At 48.8% G+C, this 21876-nt stretch overlaps 1 protein-coding gene across 1 annotated transcript; it reads right to left on the bottom strand.

The window, feature by feature from the left end:
• Nucleotides 1–2093: 2093 nt before the first annotated feature.
• On the bottom strand, nucleotides 2094–18863 carry LOC122421228 (immunoglobulin superfamily member 1-like). The gene is given in 17 exon segments (XM_043437101.1): nucleotides 2094–2145; nucleotides 2899–3016; nucleotides 3769–3819; nucleotides 4782–5081; nucleotides 6105–6291; nucleotides 6293–6405; nucleotides 7289–7567; nucleotides 8713–8748; nucleotides 8889–8997; nucleotides 12038–12113; nucleotides 12872–12989; nucleotides 13742–13792; nucleotides 14754–15053; nucleotides 16071–16370; nucleotides 17219–17497; nucleotides 18653–18688; nucleotides 18830–18863. Coding segments are annotated over 17 exon segments (2439 nt in total).
• Between the last annotated feature and the right edge of the window lie 3013 nt (nucleotides 18864–21876).

The raw sequence follows: 21876 nt of genomic DNA, 5'->3' as shown, positions 1-21876 counted from the left end.
ACCTGATGAGGAGAGCTGACTCATTTGAAAAGACCCTGATGCTGGGAAAGACTGAAGGCAGGAGGAGAGGGGACGACAGAGGATGAGATGATTCGATGGCATCACCGACTCAATGGACATGGGTTTGAGTGCAGTTAGTGAGTTGGTAATGGACAGAGAGGCCTGGCATGCTGCAGTTCATGGGGTGGCAGTCAGACACGAGTGAGGGACTGAACTGAACTGAACATATATTATGAAATGATTGCACATTCAGATATATCACACAGCAGTATGGTATATGCTCACTCACAAAAGCAACAAGAAATGAAGCCACAGCATGTCTTCATTTCTAGCGATCCTGACGTTTCTCTTACTAAAACAGTTCTTGGGTGATTTAGTCCTAAGGCAGGAAAAGATCACACACAGAGAGCTCAATGAGCAGCTAAGGCTCTGTGGAGCTTGACCTTCACCCCATTTGCCAGCTCAGTTCACACCGGGGTCCTCATGGTCTTATGCTCTTCAGCCCTCCGTTTGGGTGAGCCAGGCCACATCATGCCACCAGTTGAAAATTTAAAAGGCACGAGATTCTCAAAACCTTTGCTTTGGTGAAAAGAAGCAAAAAAGACAAAATGCGCAATTATCGATGGATTATCACACCACATGCAAAGCCTCCCTGGGGTGAGTGTTCCCTCAGTAGCCCTTCAGTGATCTGGAGTGCAATGTCCAGAAGAATTTTCTGTTGAAACATCTGCTCTGTCCAACACCATGGCACCTGGCCACAGGACACTACTGAGCACTTGAAATGTGGTGGGTGTGACTGAAGAACCGAAAGCTTTACTTCACATACTTGTAGAGCCATTGTCTGTACCACGTGGCTGGGTAAGTACTTTATCGGCCAGTGCAGGTCCAGACTGAGGGGGATCTTGTCCTGTTTCCACCCCTGGAACCCCAGCAGCCTCAGTGCCCACAGCTGGGAAAAGGTTGAGGGGCTTCCCCGGTGGCTCAGTGGTAAAGAATCCGCCTGCCAATGCAAGAGACATGAGAGTCATGGGTTCAATCCCTGGGTCAAGAAGATCCCCTCGAGAAGGGAATGGCAACCCATTCTGGATTCTTGCCTGGAGAATCCCATGCAGAGAGGAGCCTAGCGAGCTACACACTGCCCATGTTGTCCCAAAGAGTCAAACATGACTGAACCGACTTAGCAGTCACACACGCAGCCTCTTCTGGCAAGTGGCACCACACTGGATATCTCAAACAGAATAACTTCATCTTTTTATTTTGCCAACTTGCATTGCTTTTATTATTGTTTCATAGAAAGCACTTTGTTTTAAATACGCCAGTGTGCACATGTCAATCTTAAACTTCCAATCTATCTCTCCCCCCACCTTTTCCCTCTGTAACTCTAAGTTTGTTCTCTAAGTCTACAAGTCTCTTTCTGTCTTGTGAATAAGTTCATCCTTGTAAACTATTACTGAACAGAGGTTTCTTTTTTAATTGGCTTTATTTTATTTTAAACTGAATAATTTGAAGGCTCAACTTGCAAATTTTTATGCTTTAGTGGAATTCTCAAAAAAGTAGGATGACCGTGGTAACCTACCCAGTATGTGCAACTGATTAGAATAACTTCTCCCAAAATGTTAGATAGTTAGAATATTAGTATAGCCAGGGGATTACTAAGAGGTGGTGGGACATTTGAAGACAATCCTATAATTCTTGGACTCCACTGTTCACCTCAGAGCTGCTGGGCTGCTTTGTAGGAGGAGGAGTGTCCACGGAGGAACCCCTTTAAAAAGAGATCTAGCTCTTCAATTTATAACACTCTCTGTGCCCAAAGGATGGGGCCAAGTCAGGGCTCAGCATGGTCTTGGTTTACAACTAGTTCCTCATAGATACTGGACTCAGCGGAGGGGTGCATGGGGCTCAGCGGAGCGGGAGTGAACAGTCTCTCATAGAAGCTCCTGTGGTTCAAGTGGGCGAATATCACATCTTCTGCTACAAGGTCTTGAGAGGAAGGAGGTGTGAATGATGGAATGAGATGCGATCTTTGAAGGCTGGGGCATTGGGCATTGGAGGGGCTCGGGCTATGACAAGGGTTTGGGCAGGGAGGAATCACCTCAGTGCTCACTGTTTGATCTTCCTGGGGCTCTCCTTCCATGATGGCAACATCTGCGAATGGAAGAGAGTCAAGGCTTGTGGGGTGAGGGCGGTTCTTCTAGACCTCCATATCTTTGGTGGGCACATCAAAGACAAAAAAAGCAGGGGTTGCACCAGGTTGCTTAGCCTGTCTAGTCCACTTAAAAACAACCACCCCATATACAAGCCCAGCCACTGACGGACTCTCTCTGGAACCTGTGCAAACACACGGAGCCCACCCTACGTCTTCTGTTATGGACCATCCTCTAATGTGTACCAGCAGATTCCCAAGATCATAAAGGGGAGAAGAACAGATGGTTGTGGCTGGAGGGAAGAACAGGGCTTGGAACGTCCCTTGTGGCTGGGGATAAAGAGTCCTCCTCCCAGTAGGGAGAGTGTGGTTCCATCCCTGGTGGGAGAACTGAGACCCCACGTGCTATGAAGCAGCTAAGCCCCACGGGCTGCAACTGCTGAGCCCGTGAGCTCTGGAGCCTTGAACCGCACCTCAGCACCACAATTAAGATCCCCCATGCTGCTGCCAAGACTTGCTGCAGCCAGATTAAATGAACAGATATGTTCTTAAAAAGAACAGCGTTCCATGGTTCTCTGGAAGATATTCCCTCAGTGAAAACAACAATGGAAATCAGTTTTTAACCTACAGGAAGTGACAACACCATTCTCTGCTATGAGCCCACCTCCCCCTGGGTCATATGCCACTGTGCTTCCCTCCTTCAGACTTATGATTTTGCATAGAACACCAGTGACAGTTTGGCTCTTCATACTTACTTTTTGGGAAACCAGTGACAGACAAGAACAACGAGGAAGATGCTGGTATAGATGAAGGCTACGGAGAGCCTAAGGAGAAGGTGCAGCTGGCTGGAGTGGCCTTGAGGAAGCTTTGCTTCTGCCAACAAGCAAACGGGAGAAGTTCTGGTTATTCGTTGCATACACCCTGCCCCTACACACAGGATTTATTGTATCCTTGTGTCAGAGTGTGTCAGCAGCTCTCAACCTGATCAGTTATGGTCTCCACTTCCCAGGAGGTACCAAAGCATCCAGCAGAGATGCTAGCAGTGGATAAAGTAAAGAGGCTGTGCAGACCAGCAGAGGTCTGAACCAAGGTCCCCCAGGCACTGATGCAGTTTTTCTCCGGTCCCCCTCATCAAGGCGTGGTGTTTGTACATGACTGGAGACCCCTTTAATCCTCAATATAATTCCCCCTCCACCCACATATACCTGGAATGGAATCCTCAAGAAGACAACGACACTTCTATCTCTGAACTGTGGAATGTTTATTTCATAAAACAATAGCAAAAGGATAGCACATATTAAAGTGCTCCCTACAATTCTCCTCTTGTCCCCCCACCCCCACCATCCTTCCCCAAAGATCCTGGTGGAGGGAGGATAAGCATCTCCCTTAAGCATGGGGTCAGGTCGCTCAGACCAACTTTGTCCAATTTAGAAACTCCCTGTCCCAGAGCATGAGAAACTCAATGCCCCCTCTGGTTCTAATCCAGACCATGATCTCAAATGCTGACATTACAGGAACGTTGAGGAGCCCAAAGTCACGGAGCTGGGAGGTGGTAGAACCAACACTCACACAGGAACCCTCTGTCTTCTCAGACACTTGCTGAGATAGGAGACCGCCTTGCTTACCTTCTGTGGTGTGTGGATCCGTGGTTGATGGGCAAGTACTTTTAGTGGATCCTAGGAGAAAGAAGACAGAAGGGGTGAGCAAGTAATCTTCCTCGCCCCATGAATGAGGACTATTCTTTCTGGAAGGTTGACCTCCTGCCTGCCTTTTGACTCTGTAAAAAGTCTGATGGGGGAGGGGAGAGCTTCTGGTCCCTCCCCATGAATGCGTTGAGTAGACCCTCCATCCTGAAGAAGTGATGGTGGAAGGAGGCAGGAAGGATATGCCTGGTGGTGAAAGAAAGCTGTAAGCAAGAGACATTCTCTCTGCTCCGGGAATGAATATCTATGCTCCTTAATTGGGAAATCACTTGTTTGTCATAGGTGCTTCGGGAAAACACTAACAGCAAGGGGCAGATGCAATCTCTGAGTTCCCAAAGCAGCCCAGCCTCTCCTCCTCCTGGGTCTACCCTGACCCTTTTCTTTATTTGCCTGGATAGACAGGACTCTGATGTGGAGCATCCATACAGGAGGTGGAAGAGGGTTGAGATGCCACCGACCATCTCTCTTCCTCTCTGGTTCTCATTGCCTCCATTTCTCCAGAAGCCCAAAGGTCCCCTGACACCAGCACAGGGCCCTTGAGATAGAGCTCATGATACAGTAAGATGTCATGGAAAAAGTGAAATGGACTTTTTGCACAGCGCAATCTCATTTACTATATTGTAAAGCATGGGATTCTTCATGGGTTCTCGATGAAAGGATCCTGGAGTGGGTTGCCATATCCTCCTCCTGGGGACCACGTTTTGTCAGTACTCTTCACTATGACCTGTCTGTCTTGGGCGGCCCTGCATGACATGGCTCATAGCTTCATTGAGTTACACAAGCCCGTTTACCAGGACAAGGCTGTGATCCACGAAGGGGAGAAAGTGAAGGACAGAGGAGTCTGTCGAGCTGCAGTCCACGGGGTCGCAAGGAGCTGGACACAACATAGCAACTGAAGAGCAACAAGAAAGCTGGGCCAGGAGGAGGGTCCTCACCTGTGACAGACAGGAACAGGGGGTCGCTGGGTTCTGACCACGAGTAGGGAGAGTGAGTGAAGGAGCCGTAGCACCTGTAGACCCCCCTGTGGGCTGGGGTCCCAGGACCCAGAGGGAACACTGCCTGGAGTGCTCCATGGGGGCCCCGTCCTCTCGCTAGCAGGCGCCCAAGGTTCTCCCCCTCCCCGAGCAGATGGAACTGGTCAAAGGCACGCTCAGAGCTGCAGAGCAAGGTCACATTCTCTCCTGACCTCACCACGGGCCCCCCCTGGGCTGAGAGAGAGGGTTTCTTGAACCGACCTGGAAGGAAGAGACCTTGATCTTAGAGCATAAAGTAACTCTCGTCCTAAATAGAGGACTAAAGCCCAAAGTGTGCAACAAGAGAAGCATTGCAATGAGAAGGCCACCCACCACCACGAGGAAAGCCCCACAGCAAGGGATACCTGGAACAGGGAAAAATTCAAAGGTAACTTTCATAATGGAGTGTCACTTAATATTCTTTTTCTAAAAAGGAAATATAGGTAAATGAACAACTGAATCACTCTAATGTACAACAGGAACTAGCAACATCATAAATCAACTAGATTTCAACAAAAATGAATAAGAAAAAATATACTTTAAAAATCAACGAGATGTGGGGTTCTCTTGAAAAATGGAACCTGTTAGGTACTCCTGGGACCATCATAAAACATGGTATTGACCCAGAGGACATTATGGCGGGGAGATTGCCAGAATCTCGTTCGATCTTTGACTACCTCAAATGTGAGGTAGTGTTCAGCGTCACCCTGCCCACCCCCAGGGGCTGGAAGGGAGTCCTTAGTCGGGAGGGTTGGCAGGGCCCACTCCTTCCTCTTTGTGCAGAAGGACGCGTTAAACCACAAGGCTGAGCAAATTCAAAGTGCTGACATCCGTCCTGACCACCCAGGGGCCAGACAGCAAGGGCATCTGGTACCACAGTGCTCCGGACAGAGGAAGGGAGCTCTGACATGCAGGTGGAAACCAGCCCCTTAACCAACCATCGTTGGCTGCCTGAGCCGGGAACTGCCCGGGTCCCTGCTCTGGTACATCTTTCTCCATTGTTCGTTCTTTCACGTTCTTGCTGCTTCACTCTGTCACCGGCTGTGTCTTCTCTTTAGCACATGGCAGGTGCTCTGTTCTCTTTTCCTTCCGTGTTCAAACCTCCTCTCTCTCTGGTTTGTTCCCTCTTCCGAGTGTGTGAGCATCTCTGCACGCCTGTCATTCTCTCCCCGGTACTGATGCCGGACTGGACACCAGACCTTCTGTGACACAGACAGCAGAGGGGACTGGTCTGGACACACTCACCTGTGATGACGATGTCCACGAGGTCACTGGGGGCTGACCACTCATAGGGGGAGCGGCTGAGAGAGCTGTAGCATCTGTAGGAGCCCGCACTCCCCGAGGTCATGGGGCCAATGAAGAAGTCAGCTGAGGCATGCCCGCCCGTGAACGTCTCTCCACGTCTCTGGAAATGCCCATTGCTGCCTTTTTTTGTGCAGCATAAATTTGTCCAGCAGCAGCGGTGAGTGACAGTGGAGGGTCACATTCTCTCCCGCCCGCACTATGGGGCCTGGGTGGGCTGAGATGTAGGGTTTTGGGAACACACCTAGGAGCAAAGAGGTTGTGATCTTCAGTGAGTCACCTAGCCTTGGAGCTTCCACTGACATCTGAAGGTATGAAAAATGTCCCCATGAACCAGCAGAGAGAATTACCCTTCCTGTCTGGCCTGTTGCATTCTCTCTAGCCTTGTTCTCGGGCTCTGGCTCATGCTTTTCTCTTTCTCTTTGCTCAAGACCTCCAGCCTCCTCTGTGCTTATTCTAAGCTCTTTAGCTGCTGGATCTGCTCTCAGCTTCATGCAAGCATGCTGTCACTTCATTTGTGTCCGACTCTGTGGGGTCCCATGGAGTGTAGCCCGCCAGGCTCTTCTGACCTTCAGATTCTCCAGGCAAGGATACTGGAGTGGGTTGCCATGCTCTCAGCCTCTTCCCATCCCTAATTTGCATTTGAGGGGCTGGGGTGGTTCTGAGTATGCATACCCTGTCTCCCTTCACATATATCTCATAACGTGGGTGATGACTCGCAAAATTAGGAAGGCAGTGGAGAAAAAGTGGAACATTTCCCATCTGTGACCCCACCTCATGCCTTTGGAGACATTGCTGGATTTCCTCCCTGGGGCTCCAGCTCCTTCATAGGGGACTACAGCTCCCTATTGGGTGGCAGGTTCTGGATCAGGGTCATTCCCTTCCTCCCTGCTGGCAGGCAGTGGTCGCATCCTGTCTAACTAAAGCCTAGGGAGGTCCTCCTTCCTGAGCTGGGGCACCCATCCTTCTATTCAACACCCTGAGTTTAAACTCTCAGAGTGGGTTCTCTTTCCCTGGTTAGGTTCTGGCTGGGGATCCTGAGGACGTCTTTGGCTGCACTGGCACGTGGACCTAGGGTAGGATTGCCTGCAGGCTCGGCCATCCCGGGCTGGCTGGACCCCTCCTACCTGTGACCACAATCTGCAGGGGGTCACTGTGTGTGGACCACACAGAGCGAGATGTGTAGGCTCCAGAACACGTGTAGGACCCGGCATGTTCTCTGGTCACCGGGCCAAGTGTGAAGGTGTTGAGTTGATGTTCCCGGAGCTTGGGCAAACTGGTCCCATCTCTTTTGAACAGTCTGAATACTGTAAATGGAGAACTGGAGTGACACCGAAGAGTCACAGTCTGTCCTAAGGGAACCACGGGGCTTGGCCAGGCTGACAAAGAGGGCTTGTCATATTCACCTAGGAGAGAAGGAGGCACAGACTTTGAGAGGAAAATAGGAACAGTCTCCTCTGCCCCCTGCCCCCATGGGCCCTTCCATTCAATTCTTGCAAGTGTCCTCCCCTAAAGTGCATCACAGTGGTGCTAAAGGATACCTGGGGCTTGGGGACACAAAGAGACACAGTCAACCCAGGACAGACATCAGGGAGATTCTAAGAATATGATTCTCAGAGGTGATTCTTCTCAGGAGAAGAATCATTCCTCAGGTTGAGAAAATTTTGGGACACTTTCTCTCACACGCAAAACACTGGGGATTCCCTGGCGGTCCAGTGGTTAGGACTTGGCGCTTTCTCTGCCAAGGGCCCGGGTTGATCCCTGATCAGGGAACTAAGATCCTGCAAGTTGCATGCTGCAGGCTAAAGAAAACACCACAGAGAAATTGATGCATGGAAAAGAAGTGAAAGGACTTCCTTGTTGGATTTTTTAAAGCTCAAACGGTACAAAATCTTCTGGCAATGCAGGAGAGCAGGGTACAGTCCCTGAGCTGGCAAGATCCCCTGGGCAAGGAAATGGCAGCCACCTCCAGTATTCTTGCCTGGAAAAGCCCATGGACAGAGGAGCCTGGTGAGCTACAGATCATGGGTCGCAAAAAGTCGGATATGACTGAGTGACTTACAGTAACACAACTAAGAAGAGAAAAAGCCACTTGACTGAAAAGCAGGAAGGAAACCATGAACCCCGCTCCTTTGTTAGCTAGCCTCCATCAAATGTGGGACCAGGTCCAGGTGGCCCTGCCTGATGCCCAGCCCCTCCTCTGGGGTCAGGTCTAGCGGGCGGTCCTGGAGATCCTGTTGCTAAGGGCCGGTTGGAGATGCCACCTTGTTGGAGAGGGGTCTGGGGGCTGCAGCTCCTTGCTCCCTCTCATGACAGAAATGGCACTCAGGGGGCCCAGCTCCCAGCTCCCAGACTTCACACTGTGCCTTCAGGTCTGGGCTAACCTCTGGGGAGAGTGAAGATGAGTATCAAGGCCAAGAGGAGGACCTGGGATCCACAGGGCACGCGGCTCTCACTGTACTGACAGGGATCTCACCCTGCCCCCCAGTGTCATCTGCCTCAGCCCCGCCTGCTCTGCTCAACACAGAAATAAGGGATGGGGAGGACTCACCCACAGCTGCCCAGATCCTCAGACTCACACAGAATCCTAGAAGGAAAAGCCCGTCAGAGATGGCTTGTCCCGATGGACCCCACGCTCCTTGCACTCTCATCCAGGGAACCTGGTCAGTGGTGTGAAGACCCCCAATTTCCACCATAAACCTCCCTACCGTGTCTTTCCAGACTCACCGAGACTCAGGAGGCTGAGGAGTGTGGGCCACATGGCTCTGCTTCTGTGAGGCAGGAGGCAGGACTGAGCGAAGCTGACCGAGTCACAGGATGCGGAAGGCGGGCGGTGTTGTTCATACAGTCAGCCTGGTGCATGTCACAGGGGAAGGTGGGCAGCCTCTTGTCACACCAGGGATGGAAGTCTGTCTGAGCCTCGTCACTGAGGTCACCTCAAGACCTGAGCGTCACTTTTTGTTTCCCTGAACACTATAAACGTAGGAGGATTTGAACAGATCTTGCTGCTTTTATGAAGTAGTAACGGTGATTCAGTGTATAGCATGCAAGATGCTTTCCCCAACCTCATGATAAACGTCATTAACCTTAACTGTTTGCATAAGAGAAATCACATGTTCCCACCTCGTATCTCACGTAAGTGCAGGTTGCCAATTAAAGACTCATTAATAGAAACTTTGATTCTGCATTCTTATAAGAGAAGGAGACATGCGTATTATGGTTTTTAGAAAATTAAAAAAAAATTCTATAGTGGAGTATATGTGATTAAGAAGCTAACCGTGTTAGTTTCAGTGTACAACAAGGTGATTATACACACACATGCGTCTACTGCTTTTCAAATTCTTTTCCCACTTAGGGAGTTACGGAATATTAAGCAGAGTTCTCTGTGCTATCCAGTAGGTCCTTGTTGGTCATCCATTTTAAATATAGCCATGTGTATATGTCGAACCCAAACTGCCAATCAATCCCTTACCCCACCCACCATCCCCCTGCCCCTGGTAACTGAAAGGTCATTCTTTGTGTACCTGTTTTGTAAATAAGTTCATTCTTTAAGATGTCACGAATAAGAAAAATTACGTGATATTTGTCTTCCCCCGACTCTTCTTCTTTATCTGAAAATATTTCCTGGCTATGAGTGGAAAGTTTGCACACACACACTCTCTCTGTCTCTCTCTCTTTCTCCCTTTCCAATCCAAGGCCCACACGTGTACACAAAGAGAAGGTGTGTAAGATGATTATGGGGGGTTCTTTTGGAAGGAAAGGAAATTGTTTTGCTAGGAAAGGTGGACAACCTTGCTTACTACATAAAAATGTATAAGGTAGAGACTTCCAAAGTCCAGAATGCTTGAGTGAGGGGGGTGTCCACAAGAATCAACTGCAAACCAGGAAAAAATGGCCAGCCATTTCAGGTCTCTAAGGGCAGACATACACCCGGTTCTGCTTTTGTTCATCGGGAAAGAACCTCAGTAAGGGCAGTGATTCCACACCATTTGGCTGGGGGTGGGGGTTGTTAACATGAGTGATGCTCCCTAAGTAATAAATCTGGTCTCCTTTTGATCATTATGTATGGAATGGAGTAATAGTCCAGTCACCCTTCTTAAAATTTCCTTTTATTTACTTAATATCATGTTTCAGAGTTGATCTGTATTCTTTGTCATTTCAGTCTGTGCATTTTACTGCCATGTAACATGAAGAGTTAACTCATTGGAAAAGACCCTGATGCTGAGAGGGATTGGGGGCAGGAGGAGAAGGGGACGACAGAGGATGAGATGGCTGGATGGCATCATCGAATCTATGGGCATGAGTTTGAGTAAACTCTGGGACTTGGTGATGGACAGGGAGGCCTGGTGTGCTGCGATTCATGGGGTCGCAAAGAGTCGGACATGACTGAGCGACTGAACTGAATGTTTCATTGCAGATATATAAATCACAAATTTTTAAAAATTAAAAGAATTTTCGAAGTTAGTTCATGTCTGCTGTATAGCAAATTGATTCAGCTCGACACATACATTCTTTTCCATTATGTTTTATGGCAAGACACTGACCAGAATCCCCTGTGCCATACTGTGGGACCTGATTGTTCACCCATCTTATGTATAAACAGATTTCATCTGCTCATCCCAAACTCCCAATCCTCCCCTCCCCCTTGGCACCCACAAACCTGTTCTCTATGTCTGTGAGTCTGTTCCTGTTTCTTTGATCCATTCCTTGCAGATTCCACATATGAGTGATATCGCATGTTAACTGTCTTTGTCTTTCTGTCTTCCTTCACTTAATATGTTAATCTCTAGGTCCATCCATGCGGCTGCAAATCTCCTGATTGCATTTTTTAAATGAGTAGTATTCCATTGTGTGTGTGTATAGGCATATACAACGTCTTCTTTATCCATTCATCTGTCGATGGACATTTAGATTGTTTCCATGTCTTGGGTATTGTGGGTTGTGCTGCTGTGAACACAGGGGTGCATGAATCTTTTCAAAGTATAGTTTTTTTTCCGGGTATATGCTCAGGATTGGAATTGTTGGATCAAATGGAAACTCTGTTTTTGGTTTTTTGAAGAACTTCCAAACTGTTTTCCACAGTGGCTGCAACAGATTACACTCCCCCAACAGTGTAAGAGGGTTTCCCACTTCTCCACATGCTCTCCAGCATCTATTATTCATCAACTGTTTAATGATGGCCCTTCTGATCGGTATGAGGTGGTACCTCATTGCAGTGTCAAATGGCCTTTCTCTACTAATGAGCAATGCTAAGCATCTTTTCATATGCCTGTTGGCCATCTGCATATCTTCCTTTAAACCACAGATATCAATTGTGAGAGTGATATCTACGGATTTTGTCTAAAATGAATGACACCTCTGCCAATGTCTCATGAATGTGCTCTGAGTCCAACCTCATGTTGCTTGTCATTGGGCAGATTGATGAGGTCTTCAGGAAAGGAATAGTGACTTTATTTGGAAAGCCAGCAGACCAATGAGATGGTGAACTCGTGCCCCAAAGAATCATCTTATCAGGGTTAGATGGGCTTTTTTTGAAGGGGAGGGATGGTCAAACAGTGTTTACTAAATGTAAAATAACCCTAGCCCATGGGGAAGAAAATTCCAAGGAGAGGAGAGAAAAATACAGGTTAAATACCCACCTGCGAACTCACTCTTTCACACACACACACACACACACACACACTCTCTCTCTCTCTCTCTCTCTCTCTCTAAAAGGGGAGGAGATATAGCTGGCTGTTGCCAACTTTCAATTAATTAATGAATGGCTGTGCTGGGTCTTCGTCGCTGGGCACAGGCTTTCTCTAGTTGCGGGAAGGGGGGCTGCTCTTTGCTGTGTGAGGGATCTCATCGTCGTGGCTTCTCCTGTTGTGGAGCACCCGCTCTAGGCACATGGGCTTGTGGCCCCGTTCACTGTTCTGTCTTCCTTGGGCTCTCCTTCCATGATTGCAACATCTGCGAATGGAAGAGAGTCAACGCTCTTGGGGTGGCGGTGGTTCTTATAGACTTCCATGTCTTGAGTGGGGACATCAAAGCCAAAAGAAGCAGTGGTGTAGCTCAGGTTGCTGAGCTTGTCTACTCCACTAAATTAAAAACAAAAACCACCCCATATACAAGCCCAACCACTGACGGATTCTCAGGAACCTGTGCAAACACACGGAGCCCATCCTACGTCTTCTGTTATGGACCATCCTCTAATGCGTACCACAAGATTCCCAAGATCATAAAGGGGAGAAGAGCAGATGGCTGTGGCGGAAGGGAAGAACAGGGCTTGGAGCGTCCCTGGTGGCCGGGGATAAAGGGTCCTCCTTCCAGTGCAGAGAGTGTGGTTCCATCCCTGGTGGGAGAACCAAGACCCCACGTGCTGTGAAGCAGCTAAGCCCCACAGGCTGCAATTGCTGAGCCCGCGAGCTCTGGAGCCTTGAACCGCACCTCAGCACCACAATTAAGATCCCCCATGCTGCTGCCAAGACCTGCTGCAGTCATAAATAAATGAACACATGTTTTCATAAAAAGAACAGGGTTCCATGGTTCTCTGGAAGATATTCCCTCAGGGATTACAAAGGTAAATCAGGTTTTAACCTACAGGAAGTGAAAATGCCATTCTCTGCTATGAGCCCACCTCCCCCTGGGTCAGGTGATGCTGTCCTTCCCTCCTTCAGACTTATGATTTTGGGTAGAACACCAGTGACAGTTTGGCTCTTCATACTTGCTTTTTGGGAAACCAGTGACAGAGAAGAACAGGGAGGAGGATGCTTGTATAGATGAAGGCTACGGATAGCCTAAGGAGAAGGTGCAGCTGGCTGGAGTGGCCTTGAGAAAGCTGTGCTTCTGCCAACAAACAAATGGCAGAAAGTCTGGTTATTCGTTGCATACACCCTGCCCCTACACACAGGATTTATTGTATCCTTGTGTCAGAGTGTGTCAGCAGCTCTCAACCTGATCAGTTATGGTCTCCACTTCCCAGGAGGTACCAAAGCATCCAGCAGAGATGCTAGCAGTGGATAAAGTAAAGAGGCTGTGCAGACCAGCAGAGGTCTGAACCAAGGTCCCCCAGGCACCGATGCAGTTTTTCTCCGGTCCCCCTCATCAAGGCGTGGTGTTTGTACATGATTGGAGACCCCTTTAATCCTCAATATAATTCCCCCTCCACCCACATATACCTGGAATGGAATCCTCAAGAAGACAACGACACTTCTATCTCTGAACTGTGGAATGTTTATTTCATAAAACAATAGCAAAAGGATAGCACATATTAAAGTGCTCCCTACAATTCTCCTCTTGTCCCCCCACCCCCACCATCCTTCCCCAAAGATCCTGGTGGAGGGAGGGTAAGCATCTCCCTTAAGCATGGGGTCAGGTCACTCAGACCAACTTTGTCCAATTTAGAAACTCCCTGTCCCAGAGCATGAGAAACTCAATGCCCCGTCTGGTTCTAATCCAGACCATGATCTCAAATACTGACATGACAGGAACGTTGAGGAGCCCAAAGTCACAGAGCTGGGAGGTAGTAGAACCAACACTCACACAGGAACCCTCTGTCTTCTCAGACACTTGCTGAGATAGGAGACCGCCTTGCTTACCTTCTGTGGTGTGTGGATCCGTGGTTGATGGGCAAGTACTTTTAGTGGATCCTAGGAGAAAGACAGAAGGGGTGAGCAAGTAACGATCCTCATACCCACTGAATGAGGACTATTCTTTCTGGAAGGTTGACCTCCTGCCTGCCTTTTGACTCTGTAAAAAGTCTGATGGGGGAGGGGAGAGCTTCTGGTCCCTCCCCATGAATGCATTGAGTAGACCCTCCATCCTGAAGAAGTGACGGTGGAAGGAGGCAGGAAGGATATGCCTGGTGGTGAAAGAAAGCTATAAGCAAGAGACATTCTCTCTGCTCCGGGAATGAATATCTATGCTCCTTAATTGGGAAATCACTTATATGTCAGAGGTGCTTTGGGAAAACAGTAAGAGCAAGGGGCAGATGCAATCTCTGAGTTCCCAAAGCAGCCCAGCCTCTCCTCCTCCTGGGTCTACCCTGACCCTTTTCTTTATTTGCCTGGATAGACAGGACTCTGATGAGGAGCATCCATACAGGAGGTGGAAGAGGGTTGAGATGCCACCGACCATCTCTCTTCCTCTCTGGTTCTCATTGCCTCCATTTCTCCAGAAGCCCAAAGGTCCCCTGACACCAGCACAGGGCCCTTGAGATAGAGCTCATGCTACAGTAAGATGTCATGGAAAAAGCCAAATGGACTTTTTGCACAGTGCAATCTTATTTACTATATTGTAAATCATGGGACTCTTCATGGGTTCTTGATGAAAGGCTCCTGGAGTGGGTTGACATATCCTCCTCCCGGGGACCACGTTTTCTCAGGACTCTTCACTATGACCCGTCTGTCTTGGGCGGTGCTGCACGACATGGCTCATAGCTTCATTGAGTTACACAAGCTGGTTTACCAAGACAAGGCTGTGATCCACGAAGGGGAGAAAGTGAAGGACAGAGGAGTCTGTCGAGCTGCAGTCCACGGGGTCGCAAAGAGCTGGACACAACTTAGCGACTGAAGAGCAACAAGAAAGCTGGGCCAGGAGGAGGGTCTTCACCTGTGACAGACAGGAGCAGGGGGTCGCTGGGGTCTGACCACGAGTAGGAAGAGCGAGTGAAGGAGCCGTAGCACCTGTAGACCCCGCTGTGGGCTGGGGTCCCAGGACCTGGAGGGAACGCTGCCTGGTGTGCACCGCGGGGGCCCTGCCCTCCATCAAGCGGGCGCCCAAGGTTCTCCCCCTCCCTGAGCAGATGGAACTGGTCAAAGGCGCGCTCGGAGCTGCAGAGCAAGGTCACGTTCTCTCCTGACCTCACCACGGGCCCTCCCTGGGCTGAGAGAGAGGGTTTCTTGGACAGACCTGGAAGGAAGACCTTGATCTTAGGGCACAAAGTAACTCTAGTCCTAAATAGAGGACTAAAGCTGGAAGTGTGCAACGAGAGAAGCACTGCAATGAGAAGCCCGCCCACCACCAGGAGAGAAAGCCCTACAGCAACGAATACCCAGCACAGGGGAAAATTCAAACTTAACTTTAATAATGGAGTGTCACTTAATATCCTTTTTTTAAATAGATATATATGTATATGAAGAACTGAATCACTCTAAGGTACAACAAGAATTAACAACATCTTAAATCAACTAGGATTCAACAAAAAAAGAAAAAAGAAAATTTAAAAATCAACCAGATTGGGCTGCTCTTGAATTATGGAACCTATTATCTACTGCTGGGACCATCAGAAAACATGATACTGACCCAGAAGCAGACCTTATGGAGTGGAAATTTCCAGAATCTCACAGGATCTTTGACCACCTCATTCTTGAGGGAGTGTTCAGTGCTGCCCTGCCCACCCCCAAGGGCTGGAATGGACTCCTTAGTAGGGAGGGTGGGAGGGACCACTCCCCCCTCTTTGTGCAGAAGGACACATTAAACCACGAGGCTGAGCAACTTCAGGGTGTCGACCTCTATCTCGATTACCCAGGGGCTGGACTGCAAGGGTGTCTGGTAACACAGCGCTCCTGACAGAGGACGGGAGCTCTGAAATGAAGGTTGGAAACCAGCCCCTTAACCAACCATCGTTGGCTGCCTGAGCCGGGAACTGCCCGGGTCTCTGCTCTGGTACATCTTTCTCTATTGATCGTTCTTTCGTGTTCTTGCTGCTTCACTCTGTCACCGGCTGTGTCTTCTCTTTACCACATGGCAGGTACTCTGTTCTCTTTTCCTTCCGTGTTCACACCTTCTCTCTCTCTGGTTTGTTCCCTCTCCCAAGTGTGTGAGTGTCTCTGCATGCCTGTCATTGTCTCCCGGTACTGATGCTGGACTGGACACCAGACCTTTTGTGACACAGACAGCAGAGGGGACTGGTCTGGACACACTCACCTGTGATGACGATGTCCACGGGGTCGCTGGGGGCTGACCACTCATAGGGGGAGCGGCTGAGAGAGCCGTAGCATCAGGAGGTGCCCGCACTCCCCCAGGTCATGGGGCCAATGGAGAAGTCAGCTGAGGCATTCCTGCCCGTGAACCTCTCTCCATGTCTCTGGAAATGCCCTGTGCTATTTTCCTGGTGCAGGATAAACTTGTCAAACGACAGCGGTGAGTGACAGTGGATGGTCACATTTCCTCCCGGCCGCACCAGGGGGCCTGGGTGGGCTGAGATGGCAGGTTTTGTGAACAAACCTAGGAGCAATGAGGTTGTGAGCTTCAGTGAGTCACCCCGCCTCGGCGCTTCCCCTGAGGGCTGAAGGTGTGAGAAACCCCCTCATGAACCAGCAATGCCAATTACCCTTCCTGTCTGTTCTGCTGCATTCTCTTTAGCCTTGTTCTTGGGCTCTGGCTCATGCTTTTCTGTTTCTCTTTGCTCAAGACCTCCAGCCTCCTCTGTGCTTATTCTAAGCTCTTTAGCTGCTGTATCTGCTCTCAGCTTCATGCAAGCACACTCAGTCACTTCAGTCCTGTAAGACTCTCTGCGACCCCATGGACCATAACCTGCCAGGCTCCTCCATCCATGGGATTCTGCGGGTGAGAATACTGGAGTGGGTTGCCATGCTCTCAGCCTCATCTCATCCCTAATATTCGTGGTGGGGAGCTGGGTGGTTCTGAGGATGCATACCCTGGCTCCCTTCACACTCATAGAATGTGGGTGATGACTGGCAGGACGTTGGGATGGAGGTGGAGAAAAGGGATCTTTTCCCATATGACCCCATCTCATGCCTCTGGATACTTTCCTGGGACTCCTTCCTGGGGCTCCAGCTCCTTCATCGGGGACTACAGCTCCCTACTGTGTGGCAGGTGCTGGATCAGGGTCGTTCCCCATCCTCCCTGCTGGCCGGCACTGGCTCCTCCTTCCTGAGCCGGGCACCGCATCTGTTCAACACCCAGAGTTTATACTTTCATACTGGGTTCTCTTTCCTGGTTTGTTCCTGGCTAGGAATCCTGAGTCAGTCTTGAACCACATAAGGAACTTGGACCTAGAGTGGGATTGCCTGCATAGAAGGCTGTCCCGGGCTTGGCTGAACCCCTCTTACCTGTGACCACAATCTGCAGGGGGTCACTGTGTCTGGGCAAAAGAGGGAGAAACCAGGAGAATCCAGAACACGTGTAGGACCCAGCATGTTCTCTGGTCACCGGGCCAAGGGTGAAGTTGTTGAAATGATTTCCCCAGAGCTTGGACAAACTGGTCCCATCTGTTCTGAACAGTCTGAATCTCTTAAGTGGAGAACGGAAGTGACACTGGAGAGTCACAGTCTGTCCTAAGGGAACCACAGGGCTTGGCCAGGCTGACAAAGAGGGCTTCTCAAATTCACCTAGGAGAGATGGAGGCACAGGCTTTAAGAGGAAAATAGGAATGGTCCCCTCTCCCCACTGCTTTGTTGGAGCACTTCCCCTTCAATTCTTCCAAGGCACCTACTCTAAAGTGCATCACCCTGATCCTCAAGGACACCTGGGGCTTGGGGACAGACAGAGACACAGTCAACCCAGGACAGATGTCATGGAGATTCTGAGAATGTGATTCTCAGCAGTGATTCTTCTCAGGAGAAGAATAAGTCCTTGGATTGACAAAATGTTGAAAACTCTCTCAAAACACAAAACACTGGGGATTCCCAGGTGGTCCAGTGGTTAGAACTTAGCACTTTCCCCGCCAAGGGCCCGGGTAGACTCCCTCATCAGGAAACTGAGATCCTACATGCTGCGTGATGCAGGCAAAAGGAAACACCACAGAAAAATGACGAGTGGTAAAGAAGGGAAAGGACTTCCCTGTTGTGTTTGTGCAGCTCAAACGGTAAAGAATCTCCCTGCAAGGCAGGAGAGCAGGGTTCAGTCTCCAGGTAGGGAAGATGCCTTGGAGAAGGAAATGGCAACCCACTCCAGTGTTCTTGCCTGGGGAACCCCATGGACAGAGGAGCCTGATGAACTACAGTCCATGGGGTCGCAGAGTCAGACTTGAGAGAGTGACTAACAGTAACACAACTAAGAAGAGAAAAAGCCACTTGACTGAAAAGCAGGAAGGAAACCATGAACCCCGCTCCTTTGTTAGCTAGCCTCCATCAAATGTGGGAGCAGGCCCAGGTGGCCCTGCCTGATGCCCAGCCCCTCCCCTGGGGTCAGGTCTAGCGGGCGGTCCTGCAGTTCCTGTTGTGAAGGGCTGGTTGGAGATGCCACCTTGTTGGAGAGGGGTCTGGGGGCTATAGCCCCTCGCTCCCTCTCATGATAGAAATGGCAGTCAGGGGGCCCAGCTCCCAGCTTCCAGACTTCACACTGTCCCTTCAGGTCCAGAGTCCAGAGCTGGGCTAACCTCTGGGGAGAGTGAAGATGAGTATCAAGGCCAATAGAGGACCTGGGTTCCACAGGGCACACGGCTCTCACTGTACTGACAGGGGTCTCACCCTGCCCCCCAGTGTCATCTGCCTCAGCCCCGGCTGCTCTGCTCAACACAGAAATAAGGGATGGGGAGGACTTACCCACAGCTGCCCAGATCCTCAGACTCACACAGAATCCTAGAAGGAAAAGCCTGTCAGAGATGGCTTGTCCCGATGGACCCCACGCTCCTTGCACTCTCATCCAGGGAACCTGGTCAGTGGTGTGAAGACCCCCAATTTCCACCATAACCCTCTCCTACCGGGTCTTTCCAGACTCACCGAGACTCAGGAGGCTGAGGAGTGAGGGCCACATGGATCTGCTTCTGTGAGGCAGGAGGCAGGACTGAGCGAAGCTGACCGAGTCACAGGATGCGGAAGGCGGGCAGTGTTGTTCATACAGTCAGCCTGGTGCAGGTCACAGGGGAAGATGGGCAGCCTCCTCTCACGCCAGGGATGGAAGTCTGTCTGAGCCTTGTCACTGAGGTCACCTCATGACCTGAGCATCCATTTTGTTTCCCTGAACACTATAAACGTAGGAGGATTTGAACAGGTCTTGCTGCCTTCAGGAAGTAGAAACAGTGATTCGGTGTATAGCATGCAGGATGCTTTCCCCAAGCTCATGATAAATGTCATTAACCTTAACTCCTTGTAGAAGAGAAATTCCATGTACCCACCTCATATTCAGGCTCAGTGCAGGTTGCCAATTAAAGACTCATTAATAGAGACTTTGATTCTGTATTCTTATAAGAGGAATAGTCATGCATATTATGGCTCTTTGAAAATATTAAAAAATTCTATATTGTAATATATGTGATTAAGAAACTAACTGTGTTAGTTTCAGCTGTTCAACAAAATGAATCAGTTAATGAATCAGCACCTATTGCTCTCAAACTCTTTTCCCACTTAGGTAGTTACAGAATGTTAAGTAGAATTCTCTGTTTTTACAGTAGGTCCTTGTTGGTCATCCATCTTAAATATAGCCGTGTGGATATATCAATCCTAAACTTTCAAGCTAACCTCCCCCTGACACTATCCCTCCTGGCAACCATAAGTTCATTCTCTGTGTGTCTGTTTTGTAAATAAGCTCATTGTTTCAGATGTCACAAAGAAGTGATATCATGTGACATTTGTCTTTCTCTGACTCTTCTTCATCTGAAATTATTCCGTGACTGTGAGTGGAAAGTTTGCACACGCAACACCCTTTCTGTCTCTCTCTCTTGCTCCCTTTCCAATCCAAGGACCACACATGTACACAAAGATAATGTGTGTAAAGACCACGGTGGTGTTTTTTTGGGAGGGGGATTTGTTCTGCCTGAAAAGGTGGACAACCTTGCTTACTACATACTCAAATGAACACAAAACAGTTCAAGTAGAGACTTTCAAGCTCCAGAATGCTTGAATGAGGGGCATATCTCCAATCAACTCCAAACAGGGACAAAACAGCCCAGCTGTTTCAGGACTCCAAAGGCAGACATACACCCTGTTCAGCTATTGTTCACAGACAGGAACGAAACTCAGTAAGGGCAGTGATTCCACACCATTTTGCTGGGGGTGGGGGTTGTTAACATTAGTGATGCTCCTAAGTAATAAATCTGGTCTCCTCTTGATCGTTATGTATGCAATGGAGTAACAGTCCAGTTACCCTTCTTAAAATTTCCTTTTATTTACTTAATATCATGTTTCAGAATTGGTCTGTGTCCTTTGTCATTTCAGTTTGTGTATTTTTACTGCCAAGTAATGTTTCATTGCATGTATATAAACCACACATTTTTAAAAATTAAGAAAAATTTTGGAGTATAGTTTATGTTTCCTGTACAGAAAACTGATTCAGCTCGACATATATATTCTTTTCCATTATGATTTGTGGCAAAATACTGACTAGAATCCCCGGTGCCATGCTGTAGGACCTCAATGTTAATCCATTTTTGTGTAAATAGATTTCATCTGCTCATCCCAAACTCCCAATCCTTCCCTCCCCCTTGGCACCCACAAGCCTGTTCTCTATGTCTGGGATTCTGTTCCTGTTTCATTGATATGTTCCTTTTAGAGTCCACGTATGGGTGATATCATATGATAATTGTCTTTCTCTTTCTGTCTTACTTCACTTATTATGTTAATCGCCAGGTTCATCCATGCTGCTGCAAATCTCATGATTTCATTTTTTCAATGTCTGAGTAGTATTCCATTGTGTGTGTGTATAGGCATATACAACATCTTCTTTATCCATTCATCTGTCGATGGACATTTAGGCTGTTCCCATGTCTTGACTATTTCAAGTTGTGCTGCTATGAACACAGGGGTGCATGAATCTTTTCAAGGTACAGTTTTGTCATAGATATATGCTCAGGACTGGAATTGTTGGATCATATGGACACTCAGTTTTTAGTTTTTTGAGGAACTTCCATACTGTTTTCCACAGTGGCTGCACCAGTTTACACTCCCCCAACAGTGTAAGAGGGTTTCCATCTTGTCCACATGCTCTCCAGCATCTATTTTTCATCAACTGTTTAATGATGGCCCTTCTGATTGGTATGAGGTGGTACCTCATTGAAGTGTCAAATGGCCTTTGTCTACTAATGAGCAATGCTGAGCATCTTTTCATATTCCTGTTGGCCATTGTGTATCTTCTTTTAAACCACAGATATCAATTGTGACCGTGATGTCTTTGGTTTTTGTCTGAAATGAACGACACGTCTGCTAAAGCTTCATGAATGTGCTTTGAGTCCAACCTCACATTTCGAGGTCTTCAGGAAAAGAATAGTGACTTTATTTGGAAAGCCAGCAGATCAACAAGATGATGAACTCGTTCCCCAAAGAATCATCCTATCTGAGTTAGATGTGCTTTTTTGGGGCGAGAGCGATGGTAAGCGTTTACTGAATATAAAATAACCCTAGCCCATGGGGAAGAGGAGAAGACAGTGACACCCCAGTCCAGTACTCTTGCCTGGAGAATCCCATGGCTGGAGGAGCCTGGTAGGCTGCAGTCCATGGGGTCGCACAGAGTCGGACACAACTGATGAAGTTAGCAGCAGCAGCAGCATGTGGAAGAAAATTCCGAGGATAAGAGAGAACTGTACAGATTCAATACCCATCTGTGAACTCACACTTTCACACTTACACACAGAGACACACTCTAAAAAAGAAGGAGGTGTAGTTGGTTGTTGCAATGCTTTAATTAACTAATTAATGGCTGTACTGGGCACAGGCTTTCTCTAGTTGCGGGAAGGGTGGGCTGCTCTTTGCTGTGGTGCAAGGTGTCATCGCCGTGGCTTCTCTTGCTGTGAAGCACCTGCTCTAGGCACATGGGCTTGTGGCCCATGGGCTTA

This window comes from Cervus canadensis, chromosome 18, assembly GCF_019320065.1.
Source record: "Cervus canadensis isolate Bull #8, Minnesota chromosome 18, ASM1932006v1, whole genome shotgun sequence".
Taxonomy (NCBI): Eukaryota; Metazoa; Chordata; class Mammalia; order Artiodactyla; family Cervidae; genus Cervus; species Cervus canadensis.
Note: the sequence above shows the minus strand (reverse complement) of the source record. Positions and strands in the feature narration are given on the sequence as shown.